General features: G+C 34.9%; 1 protein-coding gene across 1 annotated transcript; it reads right to left on the reverse strand.

The window, feature by feature from the left end:
• LOC132550618 (SHC-transforming protein 1-like) lies at nucleotides 1-26,533 on the reverse strand. Its single transcript, XM_060214710.1, has 13 exons — nucleotides 26,500-26,533; nucleotides 18,932-19,082; nucleotides 17,707-17,777; nucleotides 15,880-15,940; nucleotides 15,367-15,483; nucleotides 10,783-10,836; nucleotides 8,089-8,267; nucleotides 6,747-6,879; nucleotides 5,478-5,592; nucleotides 4,232-4,336; nucleotides 3,746-3,894; nucleotides 2,266-2,397; nucleotides 1-884 (listed from the first exon to the last, which is right to left on the reverse strand). Exons 2-13 carry the CDS (start codon nucleotides 19,079-19,081, stop codon nucleotides 747-749), a joined length of 1,404 nt encoding a protein of 467 aa, XP_060070693.1. The 5' UTR covers nucleotide 19,082; nucleotides 26,500-26,533; the 3' UTR covers nucleotides 1-746.
• Between the last annotated feature and the right edge of the window lie 725 nt (nucleotides 26,534-27,258).

Here is a 27,258-nt window from a genome sequence, read left to right on the forward strand (position 1 = left end):
AATATAAAATATTGTTTGTTTGGGAGGCCACTGGCATTACTGAATATCAAATGTTTCTCAGAAACATCAGAATCATTAAACTGATTGAGTCACACATCCAAATGTGATTATTGGTATAAAATTCAACCGATGCATAAACATACTTCTAATATTTAGAAAGGAATTTCATTTACATGCTTAAGTTTCTCATTGATCTGAATTCAATTTGAATGTTGTAAAACTTTGTCCTGTAGAAAACCAGAATCATTATGATGCTATCTCACGGAAAAAAAAACAGGTAGCTTACTGAAAGCCATCTAAAGCAAGTAAGTAAAAGTATGTTGCCGAAGGACACAATCACATCAGCAGTGACTGGTCCATTTCTCAGTTTCATCAGAAACACAAACAGTGACAAGTAGGGTGTATCAAACCATGTCTCTCAGGTTAACATTCCTTACCTATGGTGGTTGGTGTTTCCCAGGAAATAGTATCAAGTTCAAAGATATGAATGGTAGTTGATTTGTCTGATGGCACCTTGCTGTCTACCTGACTTCCAAGTCAAAACGCTCCCTAAATGTTCCAGAAATATATCTGATCTGTGGTATAAACATCTGAGCAAGTTTCTGTTAGCCAAGTACACATACTGTATAATTATGAGTTGTTTTGACACACCTCTACATTATATACCTGCCATACTTCAATGTTGATACATGATCTTGACAGCCAAAAACAAAATAAAAGTGATTTTAACTTGAAGAGAAGACCCTTCAGCAGTTTGTGTAGGCATTGCTGATTGGACGAAGAAGGTGAAGTTCACTTTCCTGTGATATAATTGGCAGGTTGTGAGTGCGATGATGCTGGATAAGGTGGGGTACACTGTCGAAGGCGCGGTCTTTGGTCCTTACCTGGGAATGTGGAAATACAACAATGTTATTGATTTCCTGGTGACTTAATGCTTTGTAGAGAGTTCACACAACGTTACATCAAATTGGAACAGTAAACTAAAGTCACACTTGTAACAAGAGGTTCAAGTGGAATCTTGGTGTCCAACATTATCTGATCCTATTTCTTCTTTAAAACCTTGATCTTTTCCCTCTGTTTTTTTCAACTTAATTATATGAAGTTTGAACATTTTCTTTACAAAATAGCAACAATAATCCTAACTGTCCAGTCCATGATGGCTGTCAGTCATTTTTTTTTCTAATAAGTCTCCAAATCACAAGGGTATAGCTAGGGACCAAGGGAACCTTTACCTGGTGTATGAAATTTCTGAAAGATCCATCAAGTATTTCCAAAGAAATAGCAATGAAAAGCTTTCACTGTCACAAAACAAGATAGCTGTCTGTCAGCCATTTCATTTTTCTAATTAGTCCCAAAATCTAGAAGGCAAAACTCGGGATCAATGGGAACCTACACCAGAAATTTGAGGAAGATCCATTTTGTACTTCTCAAGAAATAGCAGAACGATGGATGACAAAATATGGATGTGAGTGATTTGATGATGGTGCATTAAATATCATAAACTAGAAAATGTCTGTAAGACATGAATTCCTCACATTCACGCAAAAAAAAAGTATCAACATTTGACAAATTTCTATAAATAGTAATAGCGACCATGATCATGATGCCCTGAAAAACCCAACTCATATGAGGTATTGCTACACTTGAACTTGGCACAGAGTTTAATTGAACTCTCTTCAGAATTGAACCAGCCAGATTGATAGATTTTATAAGATTAAATTTTAAATGCAAGCTTAACATAGACAGCCATAACAAATAGTCAGGCAAAGTTAGACTTCAATGACACAATTAGAAGTTTCAGAAATAGGTAGATCTAATAAGAATTATAAACCGAAGGCAAACTGCATACCCAGCTGCATAACCCAAACAGGCAGATTTCCTAATTGATATAAATATGGAAATGAACCAATATAATTGTCTAATCAAAATGCCATATAAGAAAGCACAAGTACATACTATTATAAAAAAATCTATCAAGTTTGAATGAAATTGGATAAAAACTGAGGGAGAAGATCTACAGTCAATTTTAAAAAGCTCAAAAGAACAAAAAAAACCCAACCCTTCAAAAACCCATTATTAAAATGCTGCAAACAAAAAGAATGACCAAGTTTGAATGAGACCTGTTGTGAACTGAGAGAAAAGATCTCAGGACAAAAAGAAAATTTAGGAAACAAGGATGGGGCAGTTACTCTTCTAAATAGAGTCAAATCAAACTGCCGTTCAGGAAAACACAACTTCATGTCAAATCTGTTTGAAAACTCTTACCACACCGTCTGGATCCACCAGTAAGAGATGTTTTATAGAACCATCCTGTTTACCACAAAGCACAAATTGGCCGGGATCTGAAGAACTCTGTCGCACAAGAAAGTCCCCATCCTTCTGCAGAAGTTTTTCAGCCTTAAATATAAATATCAATTGATATTTGATTTTAATTGTATAAATAAATTACAATCTTGTTTTCTTTGAAACAGTATTGTTTACCTTGAAATGCAATTTTCAGTCCTGTTTGTTTTCAATTTACTCACATTTATTAAAATACATACATATGAAATGTACAGCTTTGGTTTTTGTTAAAACACTACCCCACTCCATGTGAAATTATATCCCACGAATGCTTGTAAGATGACTTCACTTAGGAACTAATTTTAGACACAGAATCTATGACAGACCCATCATATCAAATAAAGAATAGTGTTACCATCACTAATCAATCTACTGTACACTGGTAGGGGGACAGTTTTCTATCAGATTGCCTTCACCGATACCATGTTTTCCATGGCATTTCATTACTGAATTACATTTGATGGTACAGATGTGAATGAATCCCGTAATATATCTAATAGGCATTATCAGATATCACTAATTTAATAGGCATTATCAGATATCACTAATTTAATAGGCATTATCAGATATCACTAATTTAATAGGCATTATCAGATATCACTAATTTAATAGGCATTATCAGATATCACTTATTTAATAGGCATTATCAGATATCACTAATTTAATAGGCATTATCAGATATCACTTATTTAATAGGCATTATCAGATATCACTATCACTAGTTTAATAGGCATTATCAGATATCACTAATTTAATAGGCATTATCAGATATCACTAATTTAATAGGCATTATCAGATATCACTAATTCTAATTTAATAGGCATTATCAGATATCACTAGTTTAATAGGCATTATCAGTTATCACTTATTTAATAGGCATTATCAGATATCACTAATTTAATAGGCATTATCAGATATCACTAATTTAATAGGCATTATCAGATATCACTAATTTAATAGGCATTATCAGATATCACTAATTTAATAGGCATTATCAGATATCACTTATTTAATAGGCATTATCAGATATCACTAATTTAATAGGCATTATCAGATATCACTAATTTAATAGGCATTATCAGATATCACTAATTTAATAGGCATTATCAGAAGTTCAAACGATTCAGAGAAGTAATACCACTAAACTACATTAATGATATCACCCATTCCTAGTTTAGTTTAGGCTTCAATATATGTTAAAGTGATCTACTTTAAGTATATGACACATTGCATTACCAAGTATGAAATTCAAGTAGTGTTGGCAAAAGATGTATGGACAGACAGAAGAAAGGACAGATGGAAGGAGGGAGAGACCGAAGGATGTCGAAAGACAACACCATCCTTTAGTCCCTTGAGTTCCTGGAGAGGAAGCAATTACTACTCAGTTATTTTTTTGTCTTACCTGTTTCCGTGGCAGTGCACCATGATACCAGTCCTCAAACACAGGTGCGATGTTGGAGGTAGCGGGAGGAGGCACATCTGAGGGAGAAATATCAGGCTGTCTTCGAAAGGTGTCCTGCTCTCCTGAAGGCAGGCCAGCACTGAACGGCTCTGTTAGTACAGTTATAAAATATATGTAGTATGTTTAACACAAGTAAACAAAATTCAGATTCCTAAAGTGGAATTCTTGAACAACATTAAATCTGTATCACATATAAACGATTAGTTTATCAGACCATATAACTCAATTTAGCCTTAGAATCACATGAATATTATTAATTTGCAGACTAATAGATTCAGCCATCTTTGATTCCTAGATAAATATATACTGATATAGACTGGACAGAAACCCCTAAAACAACCCAACTGGTGACTGGGAGATTGGAGCCAGGCTATAGATAACAGTGTTATGAGATTTATTCCATGAGGTACATAGAAAGAGACTTACCCATATCAAATGGATCTGCAGCACCGTTAATATCGGGGGTGATGACATTCTCTTTGTTATCATAGACATTATCAGCATCAAATTTGTAGGCTCCATTCACATTTCCTGAAAGTAATAAAGAAATTGAGTGAGAATACCATACAAGTTAAAACCTCTCTTAGTATGAAACTGTATTAGATGTATTTTCGGAACATCTTTTTCAGGTTGGTAATGTCAATAGAATAGAAGTTCTTACACAACCAATAGAAGATTATAGTGTGACGTCTTCATGACTACACAGTCACCTTCATCAAACAATATCTGATGAAGGTGACTGTGTAGTCATTGGAACCTCACACTCTAATGTTCTACTGGTTGTGTTATAAGATGAAGGTGACCGTGTAGTCATTGGAACCTCACACTCTAATGTTCTACTGGTTGTGTTATAAGATGAAGGTGACCGTGTAGTCATTGGAACCTAACACTCTAATGTTCTATGGGTTGTGTTATTAGATGAAGGTGACTGTGTAGTCATCGAAACGTCACACTCTAGTCTTCTACTGGTTGTGTTATAAAATGAAGGTTACCGTGTAGTCATCGAAACGTCACACTCTAATCTTCTACTGGTTGTGTTATAAGATGAAGGTGACCGTGTAGTCATCGAAACGTCACACTCTAATCTTCTACTGGTTGTGTTATAAAATGAAGGTGACTGTGTAGTCATCGAAACGTCACACTCTAATCTTCTACTGGTTGTGTTATAAGATGGAGGTTACCGTGTAGTCATCGAAACGTCACACTCTAATCTTCTACTGGTTGTGTTATAAGATGGAGGTGACCGTGTAGTCATCGAAACGTCACACTCTAATGTTCTACTGGTTGTGTTATAAAATGAAGGTGACTGTGTAGTCATCGAAACGTCACACTCTAATGTTCTACTGGTTGTGTTATAAGATGAAGGTGACCGTGTAGTCATCGAAACGTCACACTCTAATGTTCTACTGGTTGTGTTATAAGATGGAGGTGACCGTGTAGTCATCGAAACGTCACACTCTAATCTTCTACTGGTTGTGTTATAAGATGGAGGTGACTGTGTAGTCATCGAAACGTCACACTCTAATCTTCTACTGGTTGTGTTATAAGATCTTCTATTCTAATGTAAGAGATGTAAGACAAGCACACCAGATGTCTTGTGTTTGATCCCTTGCAGAGATGTTAAAATAAAGGATGACCTCTGTTTCATGGATTACATATATCTATTGCATACCTTTATTGTCATAGATTTCCGCAACCTCTGCATCAGAGAAGTCAATCAGTGAGCGTTCCTTGGCTTCATCATACAGTGGCGGGTCTTTCACTGAGGAATACATGCCATCACTCACCTGTAAAAGGTAAGTTAATCAACAGGTAAGTTAATTAACATATAAACAGGTAGGTTAATGTAATCATTAGATAGTTATAAACAATTAATCATACTTTTGGCAATAAAACTGTTAACATTGATTTTATTGAATACAAATTTGTCCACAATCAAGACTTTAATTGGCCCACAAACAATCCAAATGAATAAACATTGAAGTGAAAACAAATTCGTTTTCTAAACCGCATGCGAGACATATTCATAGATATAGACAATATAATACTGTGAATATACTTATAGGTGAGGGGATACAGGTGATGGGATAATAGCAGGTAAGTGATATTTTCAGGTGATGGGATACTTACAAGTGATGGGATATTGACTGGTTATAGAAAGGTGAGGAGAAACAGGTGATAAGTACAGGCGATGGAATTCTTTCAGGTAAAGGGATACTTACAGGTGATAACATACTTACAAGTGAGGCATATTTACAAGTGATGAGATACTTACAAGTGAGGCATATTTACAGGTGATGGGATACTTACAAGTGAGGCATATTTACAGGTGATGGGATACTTACAGGTGAGGGGATACTTACAGGTGATGGGATACTTACAGGTGAGGCATTCTTACAGGTGATGGGATACTTACAGGTGTTTGGATACTTACAGGTGTTGTTATACTTTAAGATGAGGGGATACTTATAGGTGTTGGAATACTTTAAGGTGCGTGGGTTACTTACAGGTGTTGGACTACTTTAAGGTGAGGGGTTACTTACAGGTGCGTGGGTTACTTACAGGTGTTGGACTACTTTAAGGTGAGGGGTAACTTACAGGTGCGTGGGTTACTTACAGGTGTTGGACTACTTTAAGGTGAGGGGTTACTTACAGGTGCGTGGGTTACTTACAGGTGTTGGACTACTTTAAGGTGAGGGGTTATTTACAGGTGCGTGGGTTACTTACAGGTGTTGGACTACTTTAAGGTGAGGGGTTACTTACAGGTCGTGGGTTACTTACAGGTGAGAGGATATTTACAGGTAATAGAATATTTATATGTGATGTAATACTTACAGGGAATGGGATACTTAGACATGACAAATATTCACATGTAATTGATACTTACAGATATTGGGATACTGACAGGTGAAGGAAAACTTACAGGTGCAGGGATACTTACAGGTAAATTGGAGGTGGGGACAGCATATTCAGAAGCTTGTGTCAAGGGTGGGCGTGCTCCGGGTCGGTCATTATAATAATCCCCCTCATGGTCTTCTCCCCATGCATCCCCTTCACTGATAGGGTTCTCCATTCTAAAGGGCAAAACATTTCACTCAATATTTTACAGTTGTAGCTAATAACTATAGAAATGTCTGCCCATCACCCTGCAACTTGTCTTTTCTTTATTCTATCACTGTGCAAAAGGGAAGGACTGCTGTGGTTTAAGCAGCACTGTGTAAATATACTGCATTGCCCTTTCTTTATATGGTATGGTGCCATCGTTAAATGCTAACTTACATTGAGTGGGTCTAAGTTTGGATATAGATGTGGCCTACAATTATTACTATATAATCCTTCCTCTGGTCGGTCTCCGTGGCTTACAGGCATTTTGTTATCATAGACATTGCCATCCTCAAACATCAGCTTGGTACTGACGTCTGGGTAATCATATGCAGACTCCGTAGGCTCAGAAACTTCCTCAATTCTAGTGAAAGGTATTTACTATTAACATGTGTTTTAATGCCATCTTTATCCCTTAAAAATGTGTACAAAGATATTATCTCAAGAGTGTAAATTCAGATATCAGCTCAAGGTATATTGAGAGATAAAGTCAATGAGATTAATAGAATCTTTCACCACTATTTGGGAGAGATAGGAGGATCTCAACCTGAGGTGGAGATTATGAAGTTGTCAAACACGATGCTTGCCCAGTGGTTGACAGCTTCATAATCTTCTCCCAAGGGCCGAGATTCCCTATCTCACCCTTAAGAGGGTTAATGATTATTTTTCTCATTCCCTATCTTCCTTGTCCTAGTGTAAGAAGAAGCACACTGTGGACAGCATATGAACAGCTGTAATTCCAGCACTTGTGATTTAATCTTAAACATTATATAATTCTAGTGTACAATAAAATACCAAATAAAAACTATTACACTATACTCTTATTTTTATTATATCTTATTTATGTTTTTAATCATAAGTTTTGATAATTACATAGGATTTTCCGTTTTAAGGATATCACAAGATTTTAGTAGCAGACAAATTAGCCTATGTGTGTGACCTCATAAAAGTATTTCAACTTCCGGATCACCCCAGTGACGTTACTTTAATTGCTTTAAGAACATGCAAAGAGCATGCCTAGCTTGTCTCAACCCCACGGCAAAATTGTGGATTTACCTGTCCTGGGTAAGAGAATAACAATTACCTAGACATATTGTTCATACAACAAAAAGACCTAAAGGTATGGCTAATGTATAAGATATATCCGGACAGATGTGTTTCTGGCCTATTTCTCCTGTTACCTGTCTGGTGCTGTGACTGGTTTTGGCTGGTTCTTGAGATATTCTTTGAAGCGGAGCTCGAAAGCTTGACCGATGGTCGTGATGACATCTTCTGCCAGACCGCCTCCACATTCCAGGACATGGCATGCACGTCCATTTACTGCATCTTTTGCCACGTAGGCAACAAAGTCTAATGTCTCCTGTAAGACATAACTTAAATTACAGGAACACTGACAAAATCAAATAAATACTGTAAGACATCACTTTAGAGACAGGAACACTGACAAAATCTAATGTCAACTGTAAGACATCACTTAGGTTAAGATACAGGAGCACCAATTGAGTCTGATGTCTCCTGTAAGACATCACTTAGGTTAAGTTACACGAACACCAACAAAGTCTCAAGTCTCCTGTAAGACATCACTTAGGTTAAGTTACACGAACACCAACAAAGTCTGATGTCTCCTGTAAGACATCACTTAGGTTAAGATACAGGAACACCAACAAAGTCTAATGTCTCCTGTAAGACATCACTTAGGTTAAGTTACAGGAACACCAACAATGTTTAATGTCTCCTGTAAGACATCACTTAGGTTAAGTTACAGGAACACCAATTGAGTCTGATGTCTCCTGTAAGACATCACTTACGTTAAGTTACACGAACACCAACAAAGTCTCAAGTCTCCTGTAAGACATCACTTAGGTTAAGTTACACGAACACCAACAAAGTCTGATGTCTCCTGTAAGACATCACTTAGGTTAAGTTACAGGAACACCAACAAAGTCTAATGTCTCCTGTAAGACATCACTTAGGTTAAGTTACAGGAACACCAACAATGTTTAATGTCTCCTGTAAGACATCACTTAGGTTAATTTACAGGAACACCAATTGAGTCTGATGTCTCCTGTAAGACATCACTTACGTTAAGTTACACGAACACCAACAAAGTCTGATGTCTCCTGTAAGACATCACTTAGGTTAAGTTACACGAACACCAACAAAGTCTGATGTCTCCTGTAAGACATCACTTAGGTTAAGTTACAGGAACACCAACAAAGTCTAATGTCTCCTGTAAGACATCACTTAGGTTAAATTACATGAACACCAACAAAGTTTAATGTCTCCTGTAAGACATCACTTAGGTTAAATTACATGAACACCAACAAAGTTTAATGTCTCCTGTAAGACATCACTTAGGTTAAATTACAGGAACACCAACAAAGTCTGATGTCTCCTGTAAGACATCACTTAGGTTAAGTTACAGGAACACCAACAAAGTTTAATGTCTCCTGTAAGACATCACTTAGGTTAAATTACACGAACACCAACAAAGTTTAATGTCTCCTGTAAGACATCATTTAGGTTAAGTTACAGGAACACCAACAAATGACTGGAATATTCAGTCAAATGCATGAGTCTGAAATAAATTCCCATTGTTAAAAGCTAAAAAACAAATGTGACATATCTATTGTTCTCTGTAGTTCATCATATTGGATACAATGAGAAACCTTTAGCTTTAGATCTTGACCTTTGAAGGACAAAACATATAAAAACAAAATGAGCAGAGGCTAACATAAATATACCCCTCGTCTTTTTTATGATTTAAATCAAATGAGGAGTTTGTAAGGGATATCTTGTACACAAGGGCCTGGTGGTTCAATAGCTGGTTTTGAGATGACCAGTGGTTTGCTTAAATATTCAAATTTGAATTAAGTAAAATTAGAAACATTATCTATTAATTCACTGTGGTAGGTTTACTGGGATAGGTCATAATGTTAAATTTATAGTGTTACTTTTGCCTTTGATGCCCTTGTTTGTTCAGTGGCAGCAATCTGAATTTTTCACTAATCACTGCTTAATTCTCCCTAACCTTTGAGCAACCATGGCCTAGTGTTTGTTTCAAAAGCAGTAGAGAGTGATCTTTGACCTTTGTCTTTGGTGGTTTGATGCTATGGTGTGAATATGAACTAAATTTATCCATGGGTTCACAAGATATCTTACCTACAAGTTATCATTTCAAAAGTGGTAAAATGTTACCTTTGACCTCTAATCTTGACCAAAACCTTTCAGGTGTAGACCTAGGTAGGCTGATGCTATGATATAAACATGATAATTCATCTGTCCATGATTCATGAGACATCATGTATATGATGTTTACATTGATACAAAGTAGTGGTTATATATGTCCTTTAGCTACATAAGTTTTATTATTGTGTATGTGATTCAACTACTCACTGATTAACAATCATGCAAGGTTTCATCTCTCAAATATGACTGGTTGCAAAGCAACAAACCAGACACAACTAGTACTTTCTATAAATTGATATACATGGAAGATTCCAGGAAAACCCTAAGTTTGAGAACTCGGTATTTGAAATTCAAACAAGTATCTTTAAGTGATTCACCTACTAATACTGTATTGGTTCAAAAACATACTGTCATTCTTCTACTATGACTGATTAAAATTATGAAGTCAAGATGAACGTGTCTCAGATAGAAGCACATACAAACAAATATAGAGGTCCCATGAAAAACCCTTAGTATGAAAACTTGACCTTTGGAGTACAAACAAGGATGCGCTATGCATCACATAATGGTGGTGAATTACTTCACCACGACTGATTTTTAAGTTAGGAAGTGGACAGTAGGGTATCCTGGACTATGGTGGGACCCTAACAGAAGATTTAGATTAATTAAATTGATCTGTTACTTACCGAGTCTCCTCCTGATGCAAAAGATATTCCAGGCATTTGGTGGTTAGCAATCATCTATAATCAGAACCACAAAGTTTATATCAGTAGACTGGATAACACATTATAACATAGTTTATATCAGTACACTGGATAACACATTATAACATAGTTTATATCAGTAGACTGGATAACACATTATAACATAGTTTATATCAGTAGACTGGATAACACATTATAACATAGTTTATATCAGTAGACTGGATAACACATTATAACATAGTTTATATCAGTAGACTGGATAACACATTATAACAAAGTTTATATCAGTAGACTGGATAACACATTATAACAAAGTTTATATCAGTAGACTGGATAACACATTATAACAAAGTTTATATCAGTAGACATGGATAACACATTATAACAAAGTTTATATCAGTAGACTGGATAACATATTATAACATAGTTTATATCAGTAGACTGGATAACACATTATAACATAGTTTATATCAGTAGACTGGATAACACATTATAACATAGTTTATATCAGTAGACTGGATAACACATTATAACATAGTTTATATCAGTAGACATGGATAACACATTATAACAAAGTTTATATCAGTAGACATGGATAACACATTATAACATAGTTTATATCAGTAGACTGGATAACACATTATAACAAAGTTTATATCAGTAGACTGGATAACACATTATAACATAGTTTATATCAGCAGACTGGATAACACATTATAACAAAGTTTATATCAGCAGACTGGATAACACATTATAACAAAGTTTATATCAGCAGACTGGATAACACATTATAACAAAGTTTATATCAGTAGACATGGATAACACATTATAACAAAGTTTATATCAGTAGACTGGATAACACATTATAACAAAGTTTATATCAGTAGACTGGATAACACATTATAACAAAGTTTATATCAGTAGACATGGATAACACATTATAACAAAGTTTATATCAGTAGACTGGATAACACATTATAACAAAGTTTATATCAGTAGACTGGATAACACATTATAACAAAGTTTATATCAGTAGACTGGATAACACATTATAACAAAGTTTATATCAGTAGACTGGATAACACATTATAACATAGTTTATATCAGTAGACTGGATAACACATTATAACATAGTTTATATCAGTAGACTGGATAACACATTATAACATAGTTTATATCAGTAGACTGGATAACACATTATAACATAGTTTATATCAGTAGACTGGATAACACATTATAACAAAGTTTATATCAGTAGACTGGATAACACATTATAACATAGTTTATATCAGTAGACTGGATAACATATTATAACATAGTTTATATCAGTAGACTGGATAACACATTATAACATAGTTTATATCAGTAGACTGGATAACATATTATAACATAGTTTATATCAGTAGACTGGATAACACATTATAACATAGTTTATATCAGTAGACTGGATAACATATTATAACATAGTTTATATCAGTAGACTGGATAACACATTATAACATAATTTATATCAGTAGACTGGATAACACATTATAACATACTTTCTATCAGTAGACTGGATAACACATTATAACATAGTTTATATCAGTAGACATGGATAACACATTATAACATACTTTCTATCAGTAGACTGGATAACACATTATAACATACTTTCTATCAGTAGACTGGATAACACATTATAACATACTTTCTATCAGTAGACTGGATAACACATTATAACATACTTTCTATCAGTAGACTGGATAACACATTACAACATACTTTCTATCAGTAGACTGGATAACAACATATCACTGAACTACATAACACCATGTAGAGGTGTAAGCAATGGAAATCTGTATAATCTAGGTTGGCTATTTTTAATGTAAGTGTACAGAAAATACCATAAGAACCAGTTGTTTTGATCAGAAACACCATTTAAATTGTGTGTTATGTAAGACACTACCAAAATAGTTAGTTAAGACACTATCAAAATAGTTACTTAAGACACTATCAAAACAGTCAGTTTAGACAGTATCAAAATAGTCAGTTAAGACACTATCAAAACAGTTAAGACACTGTCAGTTAAAATATTATCAAATTAGTAAATGTAAGACACTATAAAATGACATTATAGGACAAAATTGTTGATTAAGACACTATCAAAGAACCTAAATTATTTCTTACATGTAGAAATGGCAATAGCTGATAAAACATAAGTTATAAAGAGAGTTACAAAAGATTGGTCCCCTTTAACAAACCTACCTCATCAGACACCATAAACACCACTGGTAGTGCCTCTGTTGTGATTGTAAGGTCAACAATGGACTCAGCATCCCCTTTAACAAACCTACCTCATCAGACACCATAAACACCATTGGTAGTGCCTCTGTTGTGATTGTAAGGTAAACACTGGACCCAGCATCCCCTTTTAACAAACCTACCTCACCAGACTCCATAAACACCACTGGTAGTGCTTATGTTGTGATGGTAAGGTCAACAATGGACTCAGCATCCCCTTTAAAAAACCTACCTCATCAGACTCCATAAACACCACTGGTAGTGCTTATGTTGTGATGGTAAGGTCAACAATGGACTCAGCATCCCCTTTAACAAACCTACCTCACCAGATTCTATAATCATTAGTGCGAGTGTTTCTGTTGTGATGGTAAGGTCAACAATGGACTCAGCATCCCCTTTTAACAAACCTACCTCACCAGACTCCATAAACACCACTGGTAGTGCCTCTGTTGTGATGGTAAGGTCAACAATGGACTCAGCATCCCCTTTTAACAAACCTACCTCACCAGACTCCATAAACACCACTGGTAGTGCCTATGTTGTGATTGTAAGGTAAACACTGGACCCAGGATTCCATTTTATAAACCTACCTCATCAGACACCATAAACACCACTGGTAGTGCCTCTGTTGTGATTGTGATGTAAATACTGGATCCAGCATCCCCTTTTAACAAACCTACCTCACCAGATTCCATAAACACCACTGGTAGTGCTTATGTTGTGATGGTAAGGTCAACAATGGACTCAGCATCCCCTTTAACAAACCTTCCTCATCAGACTCCATAAACACCACTGGTAGTGCCTCTGTTGTGATGGTAAGGTCAACAATGGACTCAGCATCCCCTTTAACAAACCTTCCTCATCAGACTCCATAAACACCACTGGTCGTGCCTATGTTGTGATGGTAAGGTCAACAATGGACCCAGCATCCCCTTTAACAAACCTACCTCACCAGATTATATAATCATTAGTGCGAGTGTCTCTGTTGTGATTGTAAGGTCAACACTGGACCCAGCATCCCCTTTAACAAACCTACCTCACCAAACTCCATAAACACCACTGGTAGTGCCTCTGTTGTGATTGTAAGGTAAACACTGGACCCAGCATCCCCTTTTAACAAACCTACCTCATCAGACTCCATAAACACCACTGGTAGTGCCTCTGTTGTGATTGTAAGGTAAACACTGGACCCAGCATCCCCTTTAACAAACCTACCTCATCAGACTCCATAAACACCATTAGTAGTGCCTCTGGTGTGATGGTAAGGTCAACAATGGACGCAGCATCCCCTTTAACAAACCTACCTCATCAGACTCCATAAACACCACTGGTAGTGCTTATGTTGTGATGGTAAGGTCAACAATGGACTCAGCATCCCCTTTAACAAACCTACCTCATCAGACTCCATAAACACCACTGGTAGTGCTTATGTTGTGATGGTAAGGTCAACAATGGACCCAGCATCCCCTTTAACAAACCTACCTCATCAGACTCCATAAACACCACTGGTAGTGCTTATGTTGTGATGGTAAGGTCAACACTGGACCCAGCATCCCCTTTAACAAACCTACCTCACCAGATTCTATAATCATTAGTGCGAGTGTCTCTGTTGTGATTGTAAGGTCAACACTGGACTCAGCATCCCCTTTAACAAACCTACCTCACCAGACTCCATAAACACCACTGGTAGTGCTTATGTTGTGATGGTAAGGTCAACAATGGACCCAGCATCCCCTTTAACAAACCTACCTCACCAGATTCTATAATCATTAGTGCGAGTGTCTCTGTTGTGATTGTAAGGTCAACACTGGACCCAGCATCCCCTTTAACAAACCTACCTCACCAGATTCTATAATCATTAGTGCGAGTGTCTCTGTTGTGATTGTAAGGTCAACACTGGACCCAGCATCCCCTTTAACAAACCTACCTCACCAGACTCCATAAACACCACTGGTAGTGCTTATGTTGTAATGGTAAGGTCAACAATGGACCCAGCATCCCCTTTAACAAACCTACCTCACCAGATTCTATAATCATTAGTGTGAGTGTCTCTGTTGTGATTGTAAGGTCAACACTGGACCCAGCATCCCCTTTAACAAACCTACCTCACCAGACTCCATAAACACCACTGGTAGTGCTTATGTTGTGATGGTAAGGTCAACAATGGACCCAGCATCCCCTTTAACAAACCTACCTCACCAGATTCTATAATCATTAGTGCGAGTGTCTCTGTTGTGATTGTAAGGTCAACACTGGACCCAGCATCCCCTTTAACAAACCTACCTCACCAGACTCCATAATCATAAGTGTGAGTGCCTCTGTTGTGATGGTAAGGTTCACATTGGACCCAGCATACTGCATCTCTGGTCTCTCACCCAACATCTTCGTCAATTTCTTATCCTACAAGAACACAGATGAGTGACATGTTAATGCTGTTTTATAGTTATCAAAAGTGTCCACAGATGCTAGCCTATGTATGTACATCTATTTAACCCTCCTAAAACTCATCCTATTTGGGAACAACATTGCTGACTCAATATATAGTGTCAAAAGTTGAAAACAACCTGAACGATTGACACTCACTTGAATTTCATGAATAATCTGATTCCAATCAATCTTGAACACATTCTATATATATCAACAACAAAAGTCAGATAAGTGGTGCTTAAAGTCTTAAGTGAAGACTGAAATAAGAAAGAGACACTGTCTCACCATAAATATTAGTGATACAGTCTAACAGATATGTATGGTGACACTGACATTAACCTGAGCGTTAAACATTGCATAGCCTCTCACCTTCTTCTTCTTTGATAAAGGTTTCATCCCAGCTGACTCACAAACTCGGCTGATGGCTTCTCTGTATAATATATGTGTTAACGGTGTTTCATTAAAATTAAATCTTACATTATTCTAAGTGAATTAAAATCTAATGTTTTTCTTGCTAAAAGAAAATTTCATTTAAAGCTGACAGTAGTCACCATTAACATACAGTCAAAACTAGCCACCTCGAAATTCAAGGGACAGTGGAAAATATTTTGATTTATCCGTATTTCGAATCAAACGAAGCGAATAAAAAAGGTTGACAATATCAGTTACAGTTGATATTCAAAATGGCAGTAAATAAACAAATGAGTTTATCTTACTTTCTCCTTTTATTTTTTGTTCATCCAGATAACAAAACATGTAATAACAACTCCAATCAAATGCAACTGTACTCACATTGTTCCATTACATTATACATTATATATATTTTACAGAGAATGACATGAAACAAAATTAAAATTTGCTTTTGATATGCTACAAGAAGAGATGTATGAAGCCACAGATCATATCAATATGACTTTATTATGAATGAACGTATGTAAAACGTGGCACTAAAAAGGTTTTACCTGTTAGAGAAAACTTTGTACAAGCACTAGACTTAACAATTCACGGACAGATATAGACTCTATCAATGAAAAATACTTTCAGCACTTCATTGTCCAATCACTAAATCTGACAAAGTGCCAGATTACAGTCCTTTAGTTAACAAGCTCAAAATTAGTTTCTTTCAGAATTCTGGGGATAAGATTTCGTTAAAAAATTTGTCCTGGTTTGATGATTTTGTTTTTATCGTTCCTGAAGATGCACCAAACCAAGCTAAATGTTTTCATGTTTTGTGTAATAGCACTTTCTTTTTAAAGTACAGGCCAGTCACTGCTATAGGATGGTGACACTTATTAAGAAGCCACTCTTTAATTGGATAATTAAACTGGAAATTAATCGCCAGTGATTAAGTGTTGTGTGTATGATGGACAGGTGACTTTCTACTCTGTGTATATATTGACCGATTTCGTCAGAAGACATGCTGATATTTTGACAAAAATTAATATCGAGACAACGAATGACTTTTCTCTTGCTTTACAATTGAAGGGACTGAAACATCGCTTTAACGCAACAGAAATTCGACTTAATGAAATTTGAGTCATTTAAAATAAAATTACAAAGATATAGAAGGGAAAAAATCGGGATTTGATAATTACTTCGACTCAAATGGAATTTCGACTCAAGCGATTTCGAGACGAATTTCGATCGTACATAACTTTTAAAATTCTTTATGGAACAAATCAAAGTGATTTTAATTTTCAATTGCACAGAGCATTTAATGCTCCAAAATGAAAAATTTATAACTGTTTTCATACCATACGAAATGGAAACAAAATTCAGACCTATTTCATAACATAATCCAAATTTTGGAAATATTGCAGACATTCTGTTCCATGCCAAATTTTTAAATATTCTTTGCTCTATACCTATGGCCTTAAATGTGATGTCATGAGGTAGCCTATGAGTTTGAGATATAATTTCATTACCTTCTGCCAATGTCAAAATCGGTCATATAAAATGGGTTGATAAGCAAATATACTAAATTGAATTATTCACCGAACAACACACAATCATGTGATATATCATAAGTCTGCTATATAATGACGTTTTCAGAGGCAATCATCTTGTTGAGATGTTTGAAAGAGGACAATACTGATTTACTTTGCTCTTGACAATGAAAGAAATACTAACAAATTGTGGAAGTGATAATATTTAACTGTTCTATAGCAATGAAGAGTAATCAAATCATATGGTTACCTGGCAAGACTTGTACGTGTGTCAAAATCTAGACTTCTCATTGACTCCTTCACCTCCAAACACCCAATATACTGAAATTGAACACAATTTACTATCTTAGAGTACATTTCTTACAAACAATTATTACCTTGCTCAATGCCATGTATCTCAGTAATGTCTTATACTCCTTGTCTTAATATACAATGTCTTACAATCCTTATCTCATAATACAATGTCTTACAATCCTTGTCTTTTAATAACTGTCTAACAATCATTGTTTTAATAAATGTCTTACAATCCTTGTCTTTTAATAATTGTCTTACAATCCTTGTCTTTTAATAACTGTCTAACAATCATTGTTTTAATAAATGTCTTACAATCCTTGTCTTTTAATAATTGTCTTAAAATTATTGTTTTAATAAATGTCTTACAATCCTTGTCTTGTAATACAATGTCTTACTTATTGTCTTAAGATCCTTGTCTTTTAATAATTGTCTAACAATCATTGTGTTTTCATAAATGTCTTACAATCCTTGTCTTGTAATACAATGTCTTACAATCCTTGTCTTTTAATAATTGTCTTACTATCCTTGTCTTTTAATAATTGTCTTACAATCCTTGTCTTGCAATACATTATCTTACAATCCTTGTCTTTTAATAATTGTCTTACAATCCTTGTCTTTTAATAACTGTCTTAAAATCCTTGTCTTTTAATAATTGTCTAACAATCATTGTGTTTTAATAAATGTCTTACAATCCTTGTCCTGTAATACAATGTCTTACAATCCTTGTCTTTTACTAATTGTCTTAAAATTATTGTTTTAATAAATGTCTTACAATCCTTGTCTTGTAATACAATGTCTTACAATCCTTGTCTTTTACTAATTGTCTTAAGATCCTTGTCTTTTAATAATTGTCTAACAATCATTGTGTTTTAATAAATGTCTTACAATCCTTGTCTTGTAATACAATGTCTTACAATCCTTGTCTTTTAATAATTGTCTTACTATCCTTGTCTTTTAATAATTGTCTTACAATCCTTGTCTTGCAATACATTATCTTACAATCCTTGTCTTTTAATAATTGTCTTACAATCCTTGTCTTGTAATACATTGTCTTACAATCCTTGTCTTGTAATACATTACAATCTTTATCTTGGTGCACATAAGTAAAAATAAAACAATTATTAAAGCATCACACATATTTTTATCGATGGTGTTTACATAAATAAATTCTGAATATATACCCTAACTCCATAACAGATGCCACTGTCTACATGGAGCTGTGTGTCAGGGTGGATCCAGCCTCGATCTGGTTTGTTCATAAAGCTGCCAGTCTTTGACCATTCTGACCCAGTGCGCTGCTTCTTTTTGTTCTTGTCTGGTTTACTGGCCATTCTAAAAGTAAAATCAGATACAAAATGTATTGCACACTGAACTTTACACAACATATTATAGTTAAAGCATACACTAAATCACACATCATCTGAATGAAATGTTTTCTGACTACACAGGTTCCAACTACAGATATATGTACAGTGCTGTAAATCAGAAAGTCTATTCTGTTATCGTCCTTCCCTTCTCTCTGGATACCCCTCTCCTCTGCCCCTCCCCTCTGGATCTCCCTTTACATATCTCTAGACATAAAACAGAACACTAAATCACAATTCTACCTTGATCTATCAGGGTAATTGATACTATATTACCATTTTTCATAAACACTAAATCTGTACAGTGCATGTTTATACATACAAAATTCTCAATAACTTTTGAATACTTTGTGCTATAACTTGAATTTGTTTTAAAAAAATCTACCTCTATGATATAATAAGGTTATATTTCCTCAACAAAACCATTTGGTTATGTTTCTACCACAATTAAATTTTGCTACATTTCCTGTAAGACACAATTTGGTAATATTTCCTCTTCTATATAATTTGGCTGTAATAATGGTAGATGGCTTTGAATTTAAAATTCAACTGCATAACATAAGGATTTGTTGTTCTCTTTAGTAAATAGAAAAAAATAGAAAGAAATATCTTGTTGGAACAGTAAAAACATGTGGCTGTTATAATTAAATTAGTAAACAGAAATAGTTTATACGATATTCCTGTAGGTCAGAGAGGTCTGTAATGTCATGTTATCATGACTGATAATTGGAAAACAATCATTATCAGACTGACATCCAGGCTAATAACCAAACACAATAACAAAATGAATGTGTCTTAATATACCATTAACATATCACCCTGGTTGATAACCAAACACACTAACAAAATGAATGTGTCTTAATATACCATTAACATATCACCCTGGTTGATAACCAAACACAATAACAAAATGAATGTGTCTTATAATATACCATTAACATATCACCCTGGTTGATAACCAAACACAATAACAAAAAGAATGTGTCTTATAATATACCATTAACATATCACCCTGGTTGATAACCAAACACAATAACAAAATGAATGTGTCTTAATATACCATAACCCTGGTTGATAACCAAACACAATAACAAAATGAATGTGTCTTAATATACCATTAACATATCACCCTGGTTGATAACCAAACACAATAACAAAATGAATGTGTCTTAATATAACATTAACATATCACCCTGGTTGATAACCAAACACACTAACAAAATGAATGTGTCTTAATATACCATTAACATATCACCCTGGTTGATAACCAAACACAATAACAAAAAGAATGTGTCTTATAATATACCATTAACATATCACCCTGGTTGATAACCAAACACAATAACAAAATGAATGTGTCTTAATATACCATTAACATATCACCCTGGTTGATAACCAAACACAATAACAAAATGAATGTGTCTTAATATACCATTAACATATCACCCTGGTTGATAACCAAACACACTAACAAAATGAATGTGTCTTAATATACCATTAACATATCACCCTGGTTGATAACCAAACACAATAACAAAAAGAATGTGTCTTAATATACCACTGATATATGACCCTGACAGATAACCAAGCACAATTTCAGTCTGGCATATAACTAGAAAATCAAAAAAGAATGTGTCTTATAATATACCATGAACATATCAGCCTAGTTGATAACCAAACATAGCATAACAGAATGGACTGACATATGCACTTACTAATCACATAGTCTAAAACCCATTTCTCTTGTAATTTATCAACAAGTCCTTATGGTGAAGTGTAATGTATCACCTGTGTTTACAAAGTCTGTAGTATATTGTGATTAACAAAGCATGAATCACCAGCTAAAAATATGAGATATAAGAAAGTTGAAATCTACAGTGATTTATTGTCTACGACACACATACATGTTTACCTCTGCTCTAAATAATACACATACACTGTCTAGCCAGTGCTTCCTCAAATTACATTAGCGATAACAAAATGTATAAGTAAATGTATAGAGCTCACACAATCTCATTACATAAGTCATGTTTGTAGTTTTAAAGCATACACTGAATAACTTCATTATCACTGCGCACCTTGAGCTGTACACACTACACACTGTGACAAACCAATGATATTTTTGTAAATTGTGTCACTCCTAACAATAGGTTCATGGTTCAATGACTGTAGGTGTATAGACAAGGTACAACCACCTCCTGTATAAGGAATACTGATGACCACATAACAGGATAGAGTGAATCACATTCTATACTATATCCCCAGGATACTTCATCCATATGACATGTTCTATAAATCCTAGCAAGTCACTCTTAAACAAAATATTTCTGCCAGTCAAATTACTAACCAATGAAACTTTGAATTTGTCGCTAATGAAGACATGTAACAGAAATAACTAAGAAATGAACAAGCAAGTTTAAAGGTAGTCAGTATATATTAGTCATATAAACACCAACATTTTGACATTAATTTCAGTTACTGGTATATAGTACAATTCTCTTATGGCTCACAATGACCAATTGGTAAAACAAATACAAGTATTTCCTTTTGTTATATACCTGATCATGATGATCGCATGTAGCTTATTATCTACTCATGACTTCCTGTTCTATATATAACAAACAAATTAACATATTCATAACCTGTAATAAGTATTAGTAATGTATATTGATAAAGAAACCTTTATGATATTGATTTGTTTACCTCCATCTGTCCTCATTCAAGTATTAATTTTGACTAGAAATATCTTTAATTCCAGGAAATCTGTTATTATCCCAACATGGTCAGGAAGTAATAGTACTAATCTTATTATAACCATGCAAATAAAGGTCTAATTCTTATTATATGACCGGAAAAGCAGACCTGTCGAGTCTATAGTTTTGTACTAGACCCTTCTGTTTACTTCCGTGAATTACATAAGAGTTTTTGATTCTACCATATTCTGGTAATGAGAAGTTTTTGAAATTACCACATAATTTACAATTTTGGTTAACCTTTGAACAAGGAAGGTTTCTGTCAAGCTTTTTAAAAATCTGTTCAGGGGTTTTCCAGAAGAAGTAAAAAATATGGAAGCTTTTTTATGTATGCCGGACAACGCCAGACAAAACAGTATCGTAATAGGCATCATTGAGACTTTATCTCAGGTGACCTAAACAGTAGCTATTAAGGGTCAATAAATTATTTCATTGTTTTGTTATTGTTATGATAGTAATATATCTAGTCAATCAGCAACAAGATAGTTAATGATAATTACTTGGCAGGAATTTATCTAGTCAACTTTTACACAATTCATCCGCTTATCTTGAATGTAGGTCAATTACGGTAGATACTTACTGACATCATCCAGTTGATGTCATTCCTACTAAAGCACCATCCCAGTGTATGTCACTCCTACTAAAGCACCACCCCAGTGTATGTCACTCCTACTAAAGCACCACTCCAGTGTATGTCACTCCTACTAAAGCACCACTCCAGTGTATGTCACTCCTACTAAAGCACCACCCCAGTGTATGTCACTCCTACTAAAGCATCACTCCAGTGTATGTCACTCCTAATAAAGCACCACCCCAGTGTATGTCACTCCTACTAAAGCACCATCCCAGTGTATGCCACTCCTACTAAAGCATCACCCCAGTGTATGTCACTCCTACTAAATCACCACCCCAGTGTACGTAAATCAAACATCGTAACTGTGGCAATGAAAATGTTACAGACTTAATTGGCGTATTTCTGAAAATGGTCGCAGTCATGATATCTCATGAGGTGACGACGATTTTTCAATCATGGTTGTCGCAGAAAGTGGAGGGATATATTTATATAGATTGGATTACTTTTGTGCATGGGAAGTTTAAGATAATATAGTATGTGTATCGTGAGAGATAGATGTTGATACAAGTTTACTGGTATATACAATGAAATACATACACATGCAAGTAAAGCAGTGAATTTTGTCTATATTATAAAGATGGTTACATCTAGTTTCATATGATATTCTGATCACACACACCAAGCGTTCATATCCTGTTTTACATAACTGTACTATACACATGATCTTTTTAAACGTTATTTGTGATTTGACATTTTCTGTTAGAGGGTGTCGTATGCCGCGTAAGATGTGTGTTGTCACAATACCTCGGTGTGTCTTGTCATAAATCGGGCGTTTTTTGACAAGTGATTATATTGAGAAATGGTGTACGTGTTTGATAATATCTCTTCTCAAAATGTCGATACCGACCATTCTGTAACATTTGTTTTAAACATGCAACTGGGGCGCCAAGCTATACAAAATCACGAGACAAACTTTACAGATTGGCGCTCGAAGTTAAGTTCGATAAAGTTAAATGCAAAATACTAAAGCACCATCCCAGTGTATGTCACTCCTACTAAAGCACCACCCCAGTGTATGTCACTCCTAATAAAGCACCACCCCAGTGTATGTCACTCCTACTAAAGCACCATCCCAGTGTATGTCACTCCTACTAAAGCATCACCCCAGTGTATGTCACTCCTACTAAATCACCACCCCAGTGTATGTCACTCCTAATAAAGCACCACCCCAGTGTATGTCACTCCTACTAAAGCACCACCCCAGTGTATGTCACTCCTACTAAAGCACCACCCCAGTGTATGTCACTCCTAATAAAGCACCACCCCAGTGTATGTCACTCCTACTAAAGCACCACTCCAGTGTATGTCACTCCTACTAAAGCACCACCCCAGTGTATGTCACTCCTACTAAAGCACCACCCCAGTGTATGTCACTCCTACTAAAGCATCACCCCAGTGTGTCATTCCTACTAAAGCACCACCCCAGTGTATGTCACTCCTACTACGGCACCATGACTGTAAATGTCACTCCTACTAAGACTCCATGACTGTAGATGTCACTCCTACTAAGACACCATCCCAGTTAATGTGACTGCTTTTATGACAATATGCTTGTGGATGCCATTTGTATTGTGATACCATTCCCATGGATGTCATTCCTACTATAAAGCATATATGATATACAGAGCTACGGGTTATCAGATTTGATTCCTGTTGTGGTGCTTGGTAGGATGTGATTTCTATGCTCAATGTGATCCATTGATTTGTAGTGAAGAGGATTTGGGAAATCACAGGTAGCATGCGGGTGTGTTTTGTACCTAAACTGATATAGCACTAAATATGGTTGCTTTCACGCAACTGATCGAGCATACTTCTTTGATTCAAATTTACAATTTGTAGAATCATGAATTATCAAGCTGGAGACCCAAGTTTTGTTTTTTGTCAGAGGACTTAAATTAGTAGAAATGTTTGTCATTTCCCACTGCATTATATCACACCACTATATCTCTTTAACATGAAAAATTAGAAAACTGAACATGGAGTTACAATGAAGAACAAAATAAATACTTAGTTTCCACTATTGTCAACAATTTATTTTTAAGGAGTGGTGTTTCATTTACACATGACATATCACCTTTATTTTTAAGGAGTGGTGTTTCATTTACACATGACATATCACCTTTATTTTTAAGGAGTGGTGTTTCATTTACACATGACATATCACCTTTATTTTTAAGGAGTGGTGTTTCATTTACACATGACATATCACCTTTATTTTTAAGGAGTGGTGTTTCATTTACACATGACATATCACCTTTATTTTTAAGGAGTGGTGTTTCATTTACACATGACATATCACCTTTATTTTTAAGGAGTGGTGTTTCATTTACACATGACATATCACCTTTATTTTTAAGGAGTGGTGTTTCATTTACACATGACATATCACCTTTATTTTTAAGGAGTGGTGTTTCATTTACACATGACATATCACCTTTATTTTTAAGGAGTGGTGTTTCATTTACACATGACATATCACCTTTATTTTTAAGGAGTGGTGTTTCATTTACACATGACATATCACCTTTATTTTTAAGGAGTGGTGTTTCATTTACACATGACATATCACCTTTATTTTTAAGGAGTGGTGTTTCATTTACACATGACATATCACCTTTATTTTTAAGGAGTGGTGTTTCATTTACACATGACATATCACCTTTATTTTCTTACTTTTTTTTCACCTAACTTATTTAATGTTGACATATTTAAAAAAAAAAAAAGAAAAAAAAAAAAAAAAAAACAGATAAATAAATGACCTGTGTTTTTTTATTTAAGTTTTTCCTAATTCTCATTACATCTCAAATCGAAATATATCTTATTTTGCATCAATCTTTAGAACTAGACATGGCTAGTGCTTTGTCATTTGGAGACAGGGTATGAGTACTGTATTATCATTGGTTCCAGATAGGGATGTAATTTATCATCTCAACTATTGATCTGCATGACATTGTATCAGAATGACTTTGATCACTGTAACACAAACTAGCAATCAAATTATAATACAAAGTTACAAATATATGTTTAATAGAGCAATATGTTTTGAAATTTGTGTTTTTGTTAAAAACAAATATGTTTTCAAACAACGTCCTGTTTCAGCCATTTCATATGGAAATTCTTGTACAAGGTTGCCCATAAATATAGTTGTGTTCTGGTTATGGTGTTTCTTTCCCAAAAAGAATAATAAAAGTAGGAAAACATTTGAGTTTTTTCATCTATCATTGTATAAACAATACACCATGTAATAAAAATGTTTGACTTTAAAAAAGAGTTTGAGCATATGTAAATGAAATCAGGTGTGGAATGTCTGTCTTATTGCATATAGAAGCATGCTATCAATGAAGGAACTCTTTGATGTTCTGTATCAAATTACCTTGCCCCCTTCCAATTTAAATATGCATATTCAATAACGTAATGTAAAAGAATGGGGCCCTGCAGTTGTCTGTGAGAGATTCCATGGACTATACATGTACATTATTGCACTTTTCAGATTGAAATACGAATTTATGAAAAATCGTGGCCAAAACTCTTTCAGAGTTCTGAAATGATCTGATGTGCCAAAGGTTAATAACATTGTCTGAATTACTCTATATCCAGATCACTTAGAAAATAGTCTCACTTATAATCTCTATAAAAATAGTCCGTAGACAAGATTGTATTCTTATTGGCAGAACGTCCGGCTGTTGTGATTGTAGTTATAGTAATTTCTCATCAAACATTTATGACATGAAAAGCATTTCAGAAGAAGGGATCGATACATTTATGTATATTATGATCCAAACCCCCCTTCATTCAGAGATATCTAACTCATCTATACAAGCCTGTGGACTCCGTCCAATGGTAGGAGTCTAAAATAAGACGGGTGCAGTCTGTCAAACAAAATACTTCGCACATGATTCAATAAGATTGAATTTAGCGATTGGGTAAAGAGCGACGTTGTCAAATGTAAAGTTTGAAAATATAGGCTGGAAAAGAATGCCGTTATTTAACTGTCTCACCTGTCAAATTCTTGTCATATTTTCGTTTAGACGATTCAGAAAACTTCTGTTTCCTAATCCGGAAGTTTATTTCTGTAAATAAGGTGCGCATGCTCGGAGGACGTTCTCCTGGCATAGTGTAATTAAGTACAAGTAATCATTTCCCGGTAAAAAATCCAGAAAATATTCTGTGATGAAATAATCTCCTTACGATGCTTGTTATGGAGGAAGGCACCACACATAATGTTTTATATATTTATGTTGTTATTACTGATCTTAACTTGTTATTTGATGACAAAATTTATGAATGTAGCCTCCAACAACATATCTAGACTTTGGGAAGATTTTGGAATTGATCCCATTTCCCGGTAAATGTAATATAGTTCCTCTTTCAGAGTTACAGGGGTTGCAGCAAGGACTATCTTTTAGCTTTGCTTTTGAATAGAAACGAGTTTGTAATTTAAATATGGTGGAAGATTATAAAGTTTTAGTGATTTGTAGAGGCGGTGCTGGTATAATTAGTCAAAATCAGGATGTTCTCCACACCGTTACAAGATACAAGAAACTTTATTTCACGTCTAATATTACCAACAGTAAACATAAGCTCTGGTGAGCTTGTACTTCAACATAACATAATACGAAACAAAATAACATGCAACATAATATTAGCAACAAGCAGCAGAGGATATGTATTTAAGTCAATAGCAATGTATACACAGATTATAAACAAAAAGAAGTTGTCACATTTTATATATCACAGAAATCAAGTAATCAGCTGCA

This window comes from Ylistrum balloti, unplaced genomic scaffold (genome assembly GCF_031769215.1).
Source record: "Ylistrum balloti isolate Yb309-2 unplaced genomic scaffold, AGI_CSIRO_Ybal_v1 Utg370136, whole genome shotgun sequence".
NCBI classification, from domain to species: domain Eukaryota; kingdom Metazoa; phylum Mollusca; class Bivalvia; order Pectinida; family Pectinidae; genus Ylistrum; species Ylistrum balloti.

What these genes read in the sequence shown, in the direction of transcription:
- LOC132550618 (XM_060214710.1), bottom strand. Translation starts at nt 19,081, where the DNA reads ATGGCCAGTAAACCAGACAAGAACAAAAAGAAGCAGCGCACTGGGTCA. An exon ending in ACACGTACAAGTCTTGCCAG is followed by an intron (nt 15,941 to 17,706) that starts GTAACCATATGA and finishes TATATTATACAG; the next exon opens with AGAAGCCATCAGCCGAGTTT. An exon ending in TGGTGGATCCAGACGGTGTG is followed by an intron (nt 885 to 2,265) that starts GTAAGAGTTTTC and finishes CCACATTCCCAG; the next exon opens with GTAAGGACCAAAGACCGCGC.